We start from the raw sequence: 18028 nt of genomic DNA on the forward strand, positions 1-18028 counted from the left end.
TTCCCTTCCTTCATGAAAGAAAGAAGAAAAAAAGTCTATAAATCAAGCAGGTGGCCGGAGCCGAACAACAAGCTTTTACGAGCATGTCTACCAAGACGCACTGCGTTAAAGAGCAAAATACAACTCCGTAATATGGCTTCTTCTCTACTAAATCCTGTATTTTTTTCCACTCAAGCCATCCCCCAACACTGCAGTGTTGTCAAAGCCCTGACCTTGGTGTTTTTTCTCGTTGACCTTATCCATATTTCTTTAACAATGCCGTGAGAATGCTGTGCTTTATTTTTTTTTACATTACATTGTATTAAAGCCAAGGCATGCCAGGATTTTCTGTAATGCAACAAGAGCAAAGTGCTTCATTCCAAAAGGAGACATCCACCTTTTGAAAAATGTGACACCTATTCTGACAGGACCACATTGGCATGAAAGAGAAAATGAAGACTTAACTGTCTCCTGCTCTTTACTGACAAAAAAAAAGGCAGCGCCGTAGAAGCTGTAATCATTTTTAAAGAGCGGTGCTTTGAACACCAGGTCATCATTTTCCCTCTAAAAGCCGTTTGTAGACTGCATTTCTGGGTTGAAGCTCTTTGTGCTTTTTTTTTGATAAAAAACTTCAAGTCTTTGGAACAATTATTTTGCCAATTATACTCCCGATGCCTCTCACTTCCTGTGTAGTTTCCCCATGTTTCTCCTCACGACGCTATCACCTCATAGGATGAGAAGCTTAATGGAGGTTGTAAATAAACTAAATGGCAAGGTCAGCGGGAAAACCACTGATGGAATAAATTAGTGTCCTGCTCTAAAGAAAACAACAGAAGACAACATGAAATATAACGGCGTGGAGTGGTAAAAGGGCTCCGTGACCGCAGCCCACTCCTGATTTATCCGAGGAGAGGCAATCTGACGCTTTTCCACTGATTTGTCACGTTCCCTGACCTGTCCACGGACATCAATATGGGATGGGTTGTCAGGCTCCGGGCTCAATCTACCGTTAGCTAGCCGCGGCGGCGCTCATTTGAGTTAGCACACATATGTGAGTGTGCCGGCGTCAGATTAATTTCCAGTGTGCGCCGCTGATAAATGTCAAGGCCACTTGAGAGATGGGGAGCGGCAGTTTTATTCACACACACGCACACACACACGTGCAGAAACAACACATGCCAACGCAGCACTGTAAAAGTCGTAACACACACTCGAGGGTGGATGTGGGATATAGTCAAGGGTAGAAGCGATGTACTGTATGTGATATAATGCTAAAAACATGTGCTGCCAAGTGAAATAATGTGTGTCTATCCATGAATGAGCAGCCGGATGTCTAGCATGATTTCAGTCTCAGGTGTAATGGACGCCTGACAGGAAAATCTGTCTCTCTGCGAATCACATGACTGCTCTCGCCATTTCCTGGATGACTGGTCATTTTCCTCATCATCTACCGTCGGTACCGAGAGGGCGGCGACCTTACAACCACCACTCCAGTTTGCGAATCGCCATGATTCTCGACATAATCTCATGCCCCGCTATAATTAGCTGAATAAACCCATCACGGCGTAGAGACGTCACAACACAACGACATTGTGTAATCGCGAAGATAAAGAGGACACACAAGTGTCAGGTGGAGAGGCTCAGCTCTGAGGTTCTGCAGCCTCTCGCAACGGAAAATTAAGTTGTATGAAGGTAAAAGAAAAGACAGTTTGTAACACAATGTGTGCAGTGTGTGTGTCTCCATGTAATATTCCAACAACATCAGTGTTACCTTGGTAACTAATCCCATTTACTGAGGATTGGATCCATTATTCAGCGTCTTCCTCTCAGAGCTGAATAGTTGTTATCACGGTGTGTCAGGGACAGAGACTCAGAGGAGGCAAATATTGAATATTCAGTGTTTTCGTCACAATATTGCACAATATTCAATGCACAAAGTCTAATCCATTTTAGAATTTACACTGTTATATAACCCTGACTTTCTATAAACTGATTCCTATGTCTGCATGAACAAAAAGAATAGCAATAGGAAATATGAAGGATCTATTCACGTATCCATCTTCTTTATGCTGGTATTAAATACAAAACATGAATTGTTCGACAGTGCATCCTTTCCTTGGGGGTTATATTGTCGCTGTTTCTGCAGCCGATCATCTTTCATAAAGACATCCAGGTGAAAAAAAAAGGGTCACTTAGAAATAATTGCAAGGGAAGGACTACAAAAGCCAAATGTAATGTGCGCCGATAACTTGACAGCACAAAAAAAAGTCTGAATAAAACTGTAACATGAATTACAGCCTCCGCATTCGGTGATCAGTGAGACGGCACACAAAGCATTAGGGATGCAACAATATGGGTATTGAGATAGCAACGCTTTCCCACTGACAGCTACTGTATTTGGTTTCTCACAAAGCAAACAACATTCATATATTGTTGCTCCTTCTAATTCTCCCACTCAGCCATCCAGCGGTAGCATTTCAACCATGAGAACAATGTCGCTTAGGTAAGCAGTTGACTGGCCAATGACCTTGCATAATAATGCAATAAAGTAAACCTTCATCGACAAAAGCCTTTAACAAAACAGTGTCTGTTTAAAATAAATTGAATTAGATTCAAACAAATTGATGTATTGATTCTGTGTTTTATGAGGCCCCAAAGTGTTCACCATGAGATACATAAATAAGACATTGTGAAGTAAATAATTACCTGAATAGATTAAAATGATTACATTACAATTATATAATGTCAGTTTAAATCAATTTTTCTACTTTTCAGCCAATCAAATGCCCTCAGCCTCTCAGCAGTCTCGGCTACTGCCGGATAGCTAGCGAGCTTCCTGCTTTCTGCAAACCGAGAGACACTTCTCTGCTTTTCAGAGTCGTGTGGTTTCTCTGTAAAAACGTGTTTGAAATCAAAACGCTGCCAAGTAGCCTTGCTAGCTTGTGAAGCCTTGTGAAGTTAATGTAAACAAAGAGAAGTGTGTAGGAATGTGTGTTGTGTTTTGCTGCTTGAGCTGAGTTCAAAGTGAAGAGCAGATGTTAATGGCAGCAGTTAAATTAAGTTGATTATTGTCAATCATGAAAAATCCACTGTTTCTCTGTGGTTTCTCCAACCAGCAGGAGTTTGCTCGTTAGCTAGTAAGCTGGCTAGTAAGCTAGCAGGCGGTTGGTAGGCCTGGTGGGAGACTGGAGGCATGACAATGATACAATTACACAATTTAGGGTTCCAGTTTGGTAGGTCATTCATATATTTTGAAGTATATAACAATTTATTTCCTGATGTCTTATTTAATGAGAACAGACTTTGGGGTTTTCTAGTGTTTAGCGCTATTAGCTGGAGTTAGCCTGCCCCAAACCTCTAAAGCTATGTCCTCCCCTCCCTCCCCCCCTCTCTCCCACTCTGTCTGTGTCCCAGGAGGGCAACTGGAAGAGAATGACTGGTAAACTCCAGACCAGCAACGTGACCAACAAGAATGACCCGCGCTCCCTGAACTCCAGAGTCTTCATCGGCAACCTCAACACGACCATCGTCAAGAAGACCGACATCGAGGTCATCTTCGCCAAGTACGGCAAGATCGTGGGTTGCTCCGTGCACAAAGGTTACGCCTTCGTACAGTACTTGAACGAGAGGAACGCCCGAGCAGCCGTGTCCGGAGAGAATGTCCGTATCATCGCCGGACAGCCTCTCGGTAAGTCCTTTCTCTTTTTCGCTCCGACGTTCTCCGTTAGCTTGCGTTGCAGACGCAACGAGGGACTCGTGAAAGGCCGGCGAGATGCAGTTTGTACGTCACCAGACAAACTTTCCCCTTGAATTACAGAATGTTTCGTTAGAGCCGGCTCTTTGCTAGAGGAATGGATTGCCTCTCTTGGGAACACGAAATGCCGAAGGCGTCTCTCAGACTTTTAGTCTAGAATCTCCCAGGGCCTCTAAACGCTGGAGTGTCTGTGTTTGTTGTCACGCTGTTTTGGAGAAAAAAAAATCCCTGCTGAATCCGTTAAATGATCCACTGGTGAATGTAAGCACAGTTTGATTTTTAACATTTAAGCAAGCCGCATGCAAAAAAAAGTATGTCAAAGTTCTTGAGACACGCGTCTGAGAGCAGCAGTTCTTAAGTGGCAACAATACGCTGTGCAAGCATTGATTTTTCTATCGCGCATGCACTTTATAATGGGTTTGCTTTTGTAGATGTTGGCAGTGAAATGTCTTTTATTCACATTAGTTTGTCTGTGAGCAGCATTGTCTTGAGCGTTATCTTGTTAAACCATCTTTGTGACGCCTGGGGATGAATTGCAAAGATGCAGCAGAGCTAATTCCTAGACACTACTGCTTTAAAACAGGATTTTTTTGGGGGGGGGATAAGACTGCAGGCAGGCAAACAGACCTTTTGATTTAAGTATTTGATATGTGTTTGGTGCTTCAACTCGAGAACCTGAGGTTCAGAGTGCAACGAGTGCATCCCCGCCTGTCAATGCGTATAGAACAGTTAAAAATATCAGCAGGAAACGATCAAAGGGAGCAGTGCATGATGGAAGTAAAGAGTGGAACTGGAGAGAATTATCATGTGACTGTGGAATATAAACAGAGTGGGTAGTTGGCATTTAGGCTCTGACTTTGTAACTCCCCTCCGTGATGCACAAAGCTCACCCAGCAGAGGGGTGATAATAACTTCCCCCCGGGGAGGGAATTTAGATTCAGGACCCACAAGGGGACCCTTGTGTGGAGGCGTGGCACATGTTGGGTGTTTCAACCGGGGACATCGGTGATGAGAAAGTCCTCGTGTCCACAAAGCGCTGTGTATGCACGTCAGTCGAAGTCCATTCATTATGGGAACGTCAATGATCTGGAATGTGGTTGCGAAACACACACCTGACAATCCAACCTTCTACTTACTTGTCTTCATGCATTAACGGTCTTGGTTTTCGTCTCGAAGACTGAACGAAATGATGTCTCCCATTAATACCATTTATCGGTCCATCCATAACTATATATATAAACATCTCAAAATCGAGGCGTAAAGACTGCAGATGGAAGATTAATTGGCTGTTTTGACCCCTGTAGTTTGGTTTATTTCTTCCGCATGTTACGAATGATAACAGGTCGAAAAAAGGACTGTTCAAAAGTCCCTTTGAGCGCCCCGAGATACTGGTGGGAACGTCGGGGATACGGGCACGAGGCGTCTTGTACAGTAATGATTCGCGGCTTATTTCTTATTGTGCGATTGCTGTCGCACACTTTGAAATGGTCCTAATGAACTGACAAAGAACACGGCCTACACAGCTGCTTTAATCGAGTTTTACCTTGTCAATCAGGGGGAAAAACACATGTACATGTGTAGCGGATTCAGTAGCGTCGATAACGACGTTCCTTCCCCCGGTGGAGACTTTGTGAGTCCGATCTCAGCGAGGCTGGAGGGTTGCATCAGCTGTGGTTTGGGTATGAAGACGGCGCCTTTGAGTCCACTGGCTTGAAGATGAGCCGCCTAACCGCTCATACACTCTGCCTCTCCATTAAACCGTATCCTCAGGGTGGATTCTGGGGGTGAGGCTTGCAAGTTGAAGAAGAAAACTTTTTTTTTTTATGCAAGATAATAAACACAACTGAGGTAACTGGTTCAAGGACATTACCCACGAAAAAAAACAAAATTCCCCAGACTGTTAACTGTTGGCTCATGTGCAGTTGGAAAAAAAATGAATATTCAAAGATAGAGAAAATACAGAGCTCGTTTAAAGGTTGTTGTGTCTCCTCTGCATCAAAAAGACAGATTATCGATCTACCTTTTCTTTCCAGACTGCATTTATCAACCTAAACATCGAAACAATAACCTGACTCGACTGTGCCAGCCTCTAAAAAAACCCATCTGGCTGCAGAGAGACCGATTCTTCATTTGTTGTCCTATTGCAAAGATGATGGCTGTTCCATGAAGGCCTGTCTGGTGTGACAGGTATGAAATGTAACCTTTCCACACCTAACAAATGCGACGCCAGTGACGCGACTTTCTGATCTGATACGGCGGCAACAACGGATGAAGGATGGAAAAGACAACAATCGACAGCGAGAAAACAGCTCGTTTGCTTGATTAATGGCGGTCAACGCGAACTCGCTCCTTTTATTAGTTTCATATTCGGCAGTATGAATGTTGTGATGAGCAGAAAAACACATCAGTTATTAAACCAGGCCCCGAAAACCATCGCTCGGCACTCTTTCCATCATCGGTGTCAGTGAGTTCTTTGTCACTTTTCTGCAAATCCTTCGACTCCCTTCACGTTTGATTGCCTGCTTCTGGTTGAGAGAGCATCGGCGTTCAGACTGACCTCGCAGCAATGCGCCCTCGCCCTCGTTGTCACGGCACTCAATCTGCAAGTCGCGTGGCGGGAGTATGACTGCGAGATGCATCTTTAATTGACAATTAAGGACGCTCTCAGTCTCAACCTCTCGAGCTGATGCTTTTTATATTAACGTGGCGGAGGGAGGGAATCGGCCACGTCGCGATTTGTAGTCGACGAGTGACCTCTTCCGTAAAGGATCCGTCTTCCTGATGGAGAACGTTCTCATTAAAGGGATGTTTTAAGTTGGTTGAAACTCAGGGATCACATGTGCAGGTGAGCATATATAGTGTGTGTGCATCCATGAGATCACCCTCAGCCCGCATAAAGAGAAGCAGAGCATGTTGTTGTGGAGGCAGTGGTCACTGCACAAGGGGTCAGCGGCATCATCACATCATACTACGACTGCACAGATCCACCTCGGCTGCTCCGACGCACCGGTGGTGACTAATCTCTGCACTCAATGACACAAGCGTCAAGGGTCACAGCCTGCCGCCGCCACAGAAGATACGACTGTCACTCCGTGTGTGTGAGAGTATGGATGAAAAACAGCTGATGAACAAATGCAAAAATTCTATTATAGCACAGCTGGCAGCGGCTTCCTCTCCCCACAACCCCCCCTCTGCTCGGTGAAAAAAAGTGGATGCTCCATTACCCTATCTATGGATAGTGATTCGCAAGATCACATCGAGGATTGTGAGCACAGCAATCATTACTAAATAGCAGCGCGCGCGGCGCTATTCTGGATGGCGGTGTCTCTCCGCAATTCAGAGTTACGAGCATGAAGAAATTCCTCTAAAAGCCCTCCGCATGAACACCTCCATCTTCCTGCACGGGGCTGAAACACTCAAAAGCCAGACGGCGGCGCGATTAATTATATTAAGCATACGGCTCTTTGGAAAGCTGGAATCAAGCAATCTGACTGGTTCCACTGCGTTTGGCGTCCAATTCATTTGGCGCTCTCGGCGTCATCCCCCCTCCCCCCTCCATCTGAAGAAAAGGGACTAATATGTGGTCGTGGTTGATGAGTAAAAGGGTCACTTCCAGCATCATTTAACCGGTGACGAACGGTTTAGAAATGGAAACATTTAAGGTTAATTTAGCGGAGGGAAAAATCCACTAATGTGGACATAGACTGCCCGGATATGAGGGTCCTGACTCCAGAGAGACTAGGTCAGATGAGAGTATAAGTGAAACTAAAGAATACATGCAAGAGCCACATTTAAAGTCATCTTCCTGAGGTGGAACGTTTTTTTTTCCTGGTTGCACAATAAATGGCAACATGCTAATAATGTCAAATCGTGAAATCAATAAAAATTTGAGTCATTCATTCATTTTTCCTGGATTTTCTTTGCCGTCAGAGACGTTTGTCAGTTATTCCTCCGCTCATGTTGGTGAAGCTCACAATGAGGAAGTGGCGCGGCCATCTGAGGTCAGCTGCTCTGTTGGTGCTACACGTAGCGCTTCACGCTACGTGTTAACACTCACACACACATACACACACACACATTCGACACTGAAGGCAGAGGCGGCCCTACGAGATGCGAACCTGCCCATCGGCGTCTTATGTGAATGCTAGTTCTCTCACACACTCACACACTCACACACACACACACACACATATACAGATGGCACAGCCTTCGGGAGAAATTCCCGGTTCAGAATCTTGCCCAACGACACTTTAGCAAGCTGACTGGAGGAGCCGGGGATTGAACCGTCGATCTCCCAATTAATGGGAGCCCCCCCCCGCCAACACCGCTACAAACATCTGTCACACGTTGTTGTTGTTGTTGTTGCTGTGTGTTAGCTTCCCTCCGGCGAAACGCTGACTGCAGCAACGCGGTGACATGATGATTGCTGGCATCCGCGAAGCTCAAACGCATCCGAGCGGTTTTTTCCCTCCTCCACCCGCTGAGCTCCGTCCGCCGCGCCGCCGTGGTCTCCACTCTGCGGTGGGCTGCCACCGAGTCAAAAGAGTGACGGATTGTTTTGGCCCTGAGCTCTCCCAGCACGCACTAACCCCGACCACCGCACTGCCGAGTCTCCAGATCGACATGTGAACAACACAATCGTACCGCACACACGCTAACGCCGCTAGCTAACGTCTAACTCGGGCGCCACGACGCTAACTCCTCATGTGCAACTTTTTGAAACACCTATTAGCGTCAAATATGAGATGCTTTTTGCGACGCGTGTCTCTCTTGCCCTTCATGTGTGGCGAGATGATGTTTTCTTGTTGTTTTTCTCATCGACAGACGCGGTTTGTTTCAACTGCGGGCCCAGATGTGGCGGCGTGTGCCTGCCGGCAGCAGATGCGTGTGATTGGCAGGAGGCGATTGAAGCCTCTGATGGGGGGAAAAAAAAGGACAATGAAAGAGTGACATTTTTTTTAGTGAGAGAGGCCATGTATGAAGATACAAGCTGCTGTGGAGAAAGGGGGAAAAGGTTAATAGCAGAGCGAGAGCCAACTAACTGCATCTCCGGAGAGTCCGTCTGGAAAGCGGGCACTCCAGATAATCTTCCCTCGGTTGACTCCTGTTTTGAGCGGCCTGACCCCCCCCAAGATATCAGCGTTCCCTTTCCCTTCCACCTGCTGAAGGTCCATCCCATTACAATATTAATGTCCACAGTGAAGGATAATGTGTGATGGATCACCATTCATACCCGCCTCCAAATGGCATTGGCAAGAGTTAGTCGCATAAATAATAAAGTGATTTAGATGCAAAATCCATCCTAAGCGGATTACAAAGGCAGTGGCGCTGCCATCAATCGTCATTTTGGGCCAACGCGATGCATAGCGAGGAGCACACAGACACTGGAGTATATTGGGAAGGAGGGGAAAGACTGAGCAGAGACAGGTGGAGGGAGCTTCACTTAGTGTAAAATACACCGACTGGAGGCACATGTTGTGTTTGTGGATCCATTTTGTTTCCCGATTTTATTTGAATTGCTCTTTTCTTGTTGATAACTGGTCAAATACAGTTTGTGCGGCGCCATTTGGGAATATTTCCAGGCACTCCTACCAAGGACATTGATGGCATTTCTTATTCTCTTGAAGGCCTTTTGTACTGTGTGTGATTTTTTGGGGGTTTCCCATGTGGAAGTTGACCATTGCACATGCAGAATGTGAAAAAACACACGTTGGTGGTAGATAAATAGATTATCGCTGTATGGTTTCTCCTCACTGAGAACCAAATTTCCTCTTAAAATGATTAAAATAATACATGAAATCAACACCTCAGAGTCAGAGTTTAGTGCGAAACGTCGCAGAATACACTCGCAAGCAAGGGTAACACTGACGCAAAACAAATAGCCTCATTTCATCATTTTTATTTCCGCTTTCCTTTCTTGTTTATTTTGTATTTCTACGATTCACCAGGGCGATCCTCACGGGATCTGAAGTTCCTCATAATTGATAATCAACGCAGTCAAGCGGATTGTTACCGAGACGTTGACCGACCTGCCTCCCGCGGTGCGACGCACAAGATCAATCTTCTCTTCTCGGCAAGAAATTGTTTAACCGCGTTTCCTCCCGAGATGTCCGATCATTGCTCTGATTGCGACACTTTCTCACGAAATACAAGCAACTCCTTCAACGCTGCTGCGAATATCAGAGGCTTAACGTTATAAGTGAATCCCCGAGGGGGGGGGGGGGTTGTTTTCTTCTTTAATGTCTATCCAAACCAACCCTCTTGCATTTCCTCCACCTGGCTGCTGTAATTCTCTCTCTCATTCACCATTAGTATTCACGGGCTCGCATTCCCTTTTGAAAATTTGCATAGATAATTCCGACTATGTCTACAATAACTGCACAGCTCAGTAACTTTATTTAGAGAGCCGGGTTTGGAGGCATGAACAGCCATGAGCGAGAGGCCTTATGGGTATTGCAGTATGCAACTAGATGGGCCAATTCTCCCTGATCCATCGGACTGAGCCTTGCCAAAGCTAACCCCATAAGGCCCCCTCTGTGTCTTTCATGTCCCCGTGTTTGCTGCCGAGGCTGTGAGAGTATTCAGTGTGTGTGAGCGTGTGTGTGTGTGTGTGTGTGTGCTTGCGGATGGGGAAATGCTCGAGAATTCAGGTTTTTGCGCCTCTCTTCCGAGAAGGATTTCAACCCGACGCTTCACACAAACCGCATCAATGCATAATCTCTTCCTCCCTCCTTCCTTCCTTTCGGTCTCTCTGCTCTCTCGTTCCCTTTACTCCCACCTTTCCATATCTCTCCTTGTCCTTGCGGGTGATTAGGATGCACCCCGGGTCCGACCGCCTCCTCCCTCATTAATCACGCTCCGAGAGGCCGGTGCCGGACCGCGAGTGCGTGAAGTCGGCCCCGACCGAAGCCGCTCGGCACAAAAAAACCCAAAAAAACCTCCGTGAGGGGAAGCATGGAGAGCAAGTGTGCCGGCTCGCTGTCGTACAATAACATCAACGGTATGACACAGCCGGGGATTTATCTGAGCCGTAATGTATTGGATATAAGAACGTGTTTCCTTTTGTGGAAACAATGCCGGAGAAATTTAAAGATTGTCATTGTGCAACTAATAGGCTTTCATAAAGCCACCCAGGAAACCAGGAAAGCACATTTCCCTGGCCAGGATATCTTATTGTGTGTGTGTGTGTGTGTCTCTCTCTCTCTTTCTCTCTCCCCCGCTCTCTCTTTCAAGCATACTGACAAATGCTTTAGTGGGTCATGAGCCACAGTGTGGACAAAGTGAGATGGATTACTGTGTGGATTTTGGCAGGGGAAACTGAAGCTAATTCTCTGATTAGAAACCTCGGTTCAGGAGGCAGAAAAAAAAACACCGAGCCGTGCATCAGAGTCGGAGCAGAAACACGAGCGCGTGGAGCGAGAACGGGACGACGCGAACGCGTCACGTTATGATTATCTCGGCCGAAACAACTGGAAAAAACGTTTACGAGCAAGCTAAAACGTACTAGAATATCGCTTTACCGTACATTTTGTTTGGAGACAGTGTTACTGAATCACAGCTTTAGTGAGTCAGTGTTTATCTTTCACTAAAGGACGTTCACTAAACATAAAACAATAATAAATATGGTGATCGTAGATCATACGGTTAGAACATATCACAATAGAGTCTGTTCTGTCTTGCATGGTAAATCCTGGACATTTCGTTATAATCATGCATCTCTACCAAGCTAGTTATCTTTTTTATGTCACGCGTGCATGTAAGGATCTTCAGTTACACTAATTGAAATAATAAAATCCATCGTCTCTTCGTCCCATCACAGTGAGGAGACAACACGCTTGTTTTGTCAGCACGTGTTTTCTTATTTTGTATTTTAGTTGTGGTTATACGGCAATATCGTGTCGGTATTAACACAAGTTGTGAATTCAAAGTTTCTTCACCTCTTCACAGAGCAACAGGCCAGTTGATGTTGAGTCAAATACAATCCACGAGCCTGAAGTCAACGTGCCGACGTGCCCTTGAGCCAAACAACGAAACCTGCTTCCTCGGCACAAGCAAAACACCCAAAATGAAATCTGTATTATCCGCCCTGCGTAACCCAGTGGAAGTAAACAACAACAAAAAGAAACCATATCCCTTCATAAATGATTGGCAAGTGTAAATACGACTAACACCTCACTGCAGCCGAGATTGCTCCTGTAAAATATGTGCATCAACAATGTGTGCCATCGATCCGCTGAAAACAGACTTGTTTCTTCAACTAACTAATGATGACGGATGCTCCCTGTGATGCACGTACACACAGATTACATGCTAGCTCCTCTAAGTATGTTGATTTTAATTTCATTTGTGCATTTTAATTTAAACGGCGCTTTGTTTTTTGAATAAATTACCCCAAAACAGCAGCAGGAACAGGTAAAGGAGGTAATATAATCAAAGTCAAGACTGTTGGGCTTCTTACAGCAGTGCGACAGAGTCTTGCATCGTGTAAAAAAAACTGCAGGCAAGCCATCTCTGAAAAGGGTAACTCTACTTAAACCCTAATGTTGTGCTTTGGAGATCTGTATTGTAATGATTTATGGTCATTACTACGTATTGTGTCACCTTCAGCAAAGGTGCAAGCCCAGTTTGTTGCAAAAGAGTGTTTATTACTGCGTTCCCTTCATGCACATTGTGTTTTAATAAGGTCAGAAAAGATAAAAAAAACACCAATATACAAAACACATTCATTTGGGAGAAACACTACAAGTCAATTTATCCGTTTTTTTACGGTATTAAACCAAAGGGATGGCTTTCCCCTTACCTCTGCACCTGCAGGGGGGCAAGATCTGAAATATAACATTCATGCCCACATGAGTCAGGAAGTAAAGGGCACATCCATCTCCATTCCTGTCTTCATATCTTCCGTTTGACCGACCAGCCACCTCGGCCTTCGAGGCTGCGCGTCTTTCCTTTGTCGGGGCCGAGGAGGATCCCCGGAGCGGCGAGTAAATAAACTGACGGAGGCCCGGTGAGGTGAAGAGTGGGGGCAGCGGGAAATAAGATTAGCTCGAAGCCTAACAAGCATCCTGGCTGAGATCTGTTCATTAATATTACATCCCGAGAGAGAGAGAGAGAGAGAGAGAGAGAGAGAGAGAGAGAGAGGGGGGGGGGCTTTGGACCAGTGAGGAAGAACAGAGTTGGATATCTATTTTCTGCGCATAATCAGGGAGGCATGTTGTTGACGGAGAGCTTATAGGTTCACATTTAGGGCACGCTGATGCCAGACGGGTCGGGTTTGAATGAACAGATCATTGTTTGACGTCCAACATCCGAGTCCAACTCGACTGTCTGGCGCCAGCCACCGGTATGGCGATGTTTACGTTTTTTAAAATATTCATATCTTCGCGATGATACATCGCAAAAATATGGTTCGAAGTCTAGCGGAAAGAGGAGACTTCCTGCTTCCGGCACGCCTTCGTCCCCGCACCGTTTGACCTCATTCAGATGAGGATTAGGGCTTCAGTGTGTCATGTGACGCTGTGGCGAAAAAAGTGTTGAATTTGTTGAATCGAGATTGAATTTTTCAGCTTTAGAGTCATATTTTGTCTTTACACTTTTGTCTCACGACAATGTTGCCTCATTGTATAGAGAGCTAAGATTGTTCTGCAACTGATGATGTTAAACATGGGTGTGTATCTTATGTGAAAGTGCCTTATGTGTGTGTGTGTGTGTGTGTGTGTGTGTGTGTGTGTGTGTGTGTGTGTTTGTGTGTGTGTGTGTGTGTGTGTGTGAAATGACCACATTTAGCATTGGTCTCATCCCCAATGACTTTCGGCTGATTAAAGTGGTTTTTCGGGATGGTTGTGTGAAGAAATAGTCCGGAGCCTTGTATGCCAGCAGCTATAACAAAACATAGCAATCAAAATCAATCTGTGTGTGTATGTATACATATATGTATATTTATAAAATATATGGCGACAATCAGCAATCAGCATTGGCGCCAAAAAGTTCACGATTGGAGCATCACACACGGGTTATAGTTGTTCCCTTTTTACTATCTCCAGATACGATCCGTGACTCAAAACAATGATACGATCCGAACCGTTATTATCTGTCGCAGCCCCCCCCCCCTCCGTCCCCTTCCTCCCCCGATGTGTATCAAGAGTAATGAGCCTTTTGCATCGGATTAGTGTCCTTACAGATGCTTTACTTGTGCATGCTGGGAGATAATACTTCAGCAGGGCAGCCGTGTGTGCAGACCGCTGCAGTGCGACCTCTCCGCCTGCACGGACAGACGTTCTCCAACCCTGAGGATGGAGAACCTGCCCTTTAGCACTGCCACAAGAATTGATTCAGTCAGTCATGTCTGTTTCTCGAATCCCCCCCTCCTGTAGTTTGTCTATCCGCACCTCGGGCTGAGCGGCGAGAGAGAAATCCGGCGATAAAAGGTGAGGAATGCTTTGTGACTTGTGATTACACATGCGGCGATAATCACCGGCTCCTCCCCCTCCCCTCCTGAGGGTTTTTAAGGACCCCTTTGCTCTCGGGGCTGTGCAGCGTCAACCCTCTGACTCTAAACCCCCCCAACGCTTAGTGTGCGACTTAGAAATCACTGTGACAGACTCACAAGGGAAGCACCCCCCTCCGCCCGAATGAAGATGGACAGTATAAACAAAATAACATTAAAAAACAGCCCGTAACCTCGCCCGGAGCCATCTCATGCTCTCTCAAGTGTTTACTTCCCCTCTCACGTTCCCCTCCTTACCCGACTCTGCATTCATCCTCCCGCCGTCTCCTCGCTCTTCCTCACGCCACTTTGCCTCCACCCTCCAATTCGCCAATTACGACACAAATCGGAGGCCTCTCTGTGAGTCATCGCATGCCGTTGTTAGCGAAGGGACACGCACACACACACACACACACACACACACTCACAGCTGAAGGGACATGAAAAAAAAAAAAGGTCATGCTAAGCGTCACGGCGGTTAACTGCCTCAAAGTTTATTATTGCGGTCAACACTTTGCAGGAGCCGTGGCCGGGCGTGACCTCCATGACATCATCCAGACGTCGTAACCGTCTCAAGGTACTCGGAGGATTGTTTAGGTCTCACAGCGCGTGACAAAACTGTCCACTTGGCCTTTTCTCAGACCTCCAGCTATTTGGCTATTTCAAAAAAGCCGCCATAGACGAAACGCAGATTTGCTCCCCGACAAAAGACAGACACGCAAAAACAGGTGTCTAATTGAATGTGCGGCGATTAGACAAACCGTCAGGTACTTTGTGCTAAAAATGTTTTTTTTTTACAGCCCTTTTTTCCTTCACTTATCTCAAAGCTCTTTTCTCAAACTCAGCGTCTTCTCCTTTTATCTGTCTCCTCCTTTGTGACCGGTATGGATTTAATTAAGGAAATCAGTAAGGCATAATGACTTCTACCTGAATTGACCTCTTTATAGAGAGAGAGAGAGAGAGAGAGAGAGAGAGAGAGAGAGAGAGAGAAGAAGGTGTCTTGAAGATTTTGCATATTCTGTGAGGATTTAATTAAAAACACTGAACTGCCCGCTCTCGCCCCGGTGAAACTCTCTCGGGGTGAGAGTTAGCCGAAAGAGATAGCGGGGTAGAAAAGGTGCGCGCCGCGCCGACGGGATCAACCCAACGTCTCCTGCATCTGTTGAGGGAAGCGCAACGCGTCTCCAAGGAATAATTGACAAGCGCGAGCTTTTATGCGCACAGGCAGGGGGTCTTCTTCAAGAGATAGCAGCTGGCTTCAAGTGCACGCCTGACCTTGACAGCTCCTCGTGGCGCGTTGGCACGTCCCCCATTAGCCCGTAGCCACGCGCGCGGCTAATCGTTTCGTAGGAAGGAGGAACATTTGTTGGTGAATACAAGGTGGGGGAGAATACAAGCAGACTTTAAATGTGGTGTATGAACGCCGGATGAAGAGTAGCAGGAGTCTCGTGGACGACGGTGTCGAGCTTCTCGGTTTTCAGGGTTCAGCATGTGAACTTACCTCAGGGGCCCTTCTGGGACTCGGAGCGCTTGAGCTTTAAAAGTGTGTCACCTTTTTTTTCTTCCCCTCCCCTCCCCCTAAACTCCTCTACCCCCGTATGCCTATAGCTGTGTGACAGAGTTATTAATGAGCTGTGTCTGTATTTATGCACCTCATCTAACGGGGAAGATGGGCTGCCTTCATTACTTTGAGTTGTGGGAGCCGTCCTGTCAAATGAAATTTGAGCCTCGGCGAAGACGAGCGCTTGTTATAGCAAAAGGGGAAATTCATCAAGTGTTTCATTTGGTTTGAGATAATGGGTCACGGCGGTGTCAGCCTCGTCTCCACATACGTACCAGGAGGATGGAGTCGGCTGTGTGTGTGTGTGTGTGTGTGTGTGTGTGTGTGTGTGTGTGTGTGTGTGTGTGTGTGTGTGTGGAACAGACATTTTTCACAGTATGGTCACTGAGCACCACACTGTGGTTCACAGCAGTTATTACCACTTGTGATCGTCAATACAGATACAGTAAGTTGAAGTCTTTTTTTATTATGAAGTCCCCTCTAATTAAATTAAGTGAATTCTGTTGTGTTTTTTTTTGCTGTTGAGAGGCCTTTTAAAGATGTGGACAAGTCTAGATTTTGATGCAATTGGGTCATAATAGTTGATCAGATTTAGTGTACATAAAGTTTGTTTGTCCTAAATAAATATGCAATAATAGATGCATATACAGAGATGGTACATCTATGTTTTGTATGCATTTGTTTGAGATATTATTCATAGTTTAACTTTGCAAAGTGCTGCAGTCATAAGTATATTTGTGTGTGTGTGTGTGTGTGTGTGTGTGTGTGTGTGTATGTGTGTGTTCTTGGCCTTAATTCTTAGCGAGGACTATGTTTTAGTGAGGACTGAAAAATTACAATAATGTTGTGGCACTTTAAAAGGCTGTTTGAGGCTTTTCATGTTTAAGGTTAGGATTATGCATTCGTTCAAGGGAGGCTGTGTCAGAATAAAACATGTTCTTTCTCTTACAAATGAAATGTTGTATGCATAAGCAATACAATTCACCATTAATAATTCAAAACTTACTCCGGGTTTGTTAATACAGCCTCACTCGGACTTTACAGTGCAGGCAGAAATAACCCAGATCCTCAAACTAGTTATCATCTGCACACGAATGTTCTAGTTTACACTGCACATCAGATATAAACCATAAAAGCCCATAAAACCAACCTCATGCATGTCTTTGGTATTGTCTTCAGTGAAATGTCAGTTCTGTGTGTTTTTCAGCAGATTAAGTTCTACTTTACAAATGTTGGCGTACGACATTTGGAAACCGATGAATAAAAAAGAGGAACCATAGCAGGTTTTTTATCTCAACTGGACACCTACATGTCTCATTATAATCTATAAAAAGGGGTCATCCTTGGATTGCATTAGTGCAACAGCGACCCCTCCAGGAGACCAGAGGAGATGCTTCGACATATCAGCTGTAGCTTGCTGACATGCAACAAGATAACTTAAAGGGAAATGTTTTGCAGAAGTGTAAATGTGTTATTAGAAGAAATAAAATGCTGGTGTTTTAGTAGATTGATGTGCTTCCAGCTGAGTTATGTGTCAATGCGGATACACACATTCCTTTACTTCTATCTTTGTGAGGACCTTTAAATAATGCAGTCCCTATCCACGACCCTAACTTCAATCATAACAATTTAATCAGTGAAATTTAAAAAAGTGTCTCTGATTTGAACTTTCCTTTAGAAAGTTAGATTAAGTTCAACATGTCTGTGATATATCATGTATAAAGACAGAAGGATGAGTGATAACAGAGGCTATGTTTAAGGTTAATACACAGTTAAATTATAAAAAGTACATTTTACTCAGATTTAAAAAATCTATACTTGAAAAAATAAAACATTCGGTCGTAGTCTAAATAGTAAAATCTACTCTTGCCTCAGAGTTAATAAGTATGATCATTTACTAGAATTGGATTCAACCATATGTAATTTATTCCAATTATATATAGAATTCAATAAAGGAAAAGAGGAAAATAATAGTAATTTCAGAAAAAATACTCCCCCGTTTTCCTCCTGTGTAGTGAGAGCAGATCCTTGAGCAGTTACATGTGTGATGTGCACTTTGTGTGGTAAAGGTTTTCAACCTTGGAGCATAATTGTGTGTCCTGTGTGATTTATTTGGAAAGTGACATTCTTGTTGGTCTCAGACGCAGAATAAAAAATGAAGTAGAAATCCACCTCTTTTCTCCTAGAGTGTGGGCAATGGCTCAGTCATCTGTGACTCCATTACTTCCAGGAGACATTATTGTCTATG

At 45.0% G+C, this 18028-nt stretch overlaps 1 protein-coding gene across 6 annotated transcripts in view; it reads left to right on the forward strand.

Annotated features, from left to right (window-relative positions):
- Positions 1-18028, forward strand: part of LOC137788648 (RNA-binding Raly-like protein) — an 85523-nt gene that overhangs the window by 38394 nt on the left and 29101 nt on the right. For 4 of the 6 annotated variants that reach the window (XM_068581612.1, XM_068581606.1, XM_068581608.1 and 1 more), the window contains exon 2: positions 3394-3667. In XM_068581612.1, coding sequence (XP_068437713.1) covers positions 3412-3667 — 256 coding nt within the window. In that variant the 5' untranslated portion in view covers positions 3394-3411. Of the gene's footprint in view, positions 1-2283; positions 2483-3110; positions 3213-3393; positions 3668-18028 lie in introns of those variants that run through there. The other 2 variants (XM_068581610.1, XM_068581611.1) reach the window with 2 other exon arrangements.

The sequence above is a fragment of the Clinocottus analis genome, unplaced genomic scaffold (genome assembly GCF_023055335.1).
Source record: "Clinocottus analis isolate CAN_PGR_092001 unplaced genomic scaffold, fCliAna1.0.p SCAF_18, whole genome shotgun sequence".
Lineage (NCBI taxonomy): Eukaryota > Metazoa > Chordata > Actinopteri > Perciformes > Cottidae > Clinocottus > Clinocottus analis.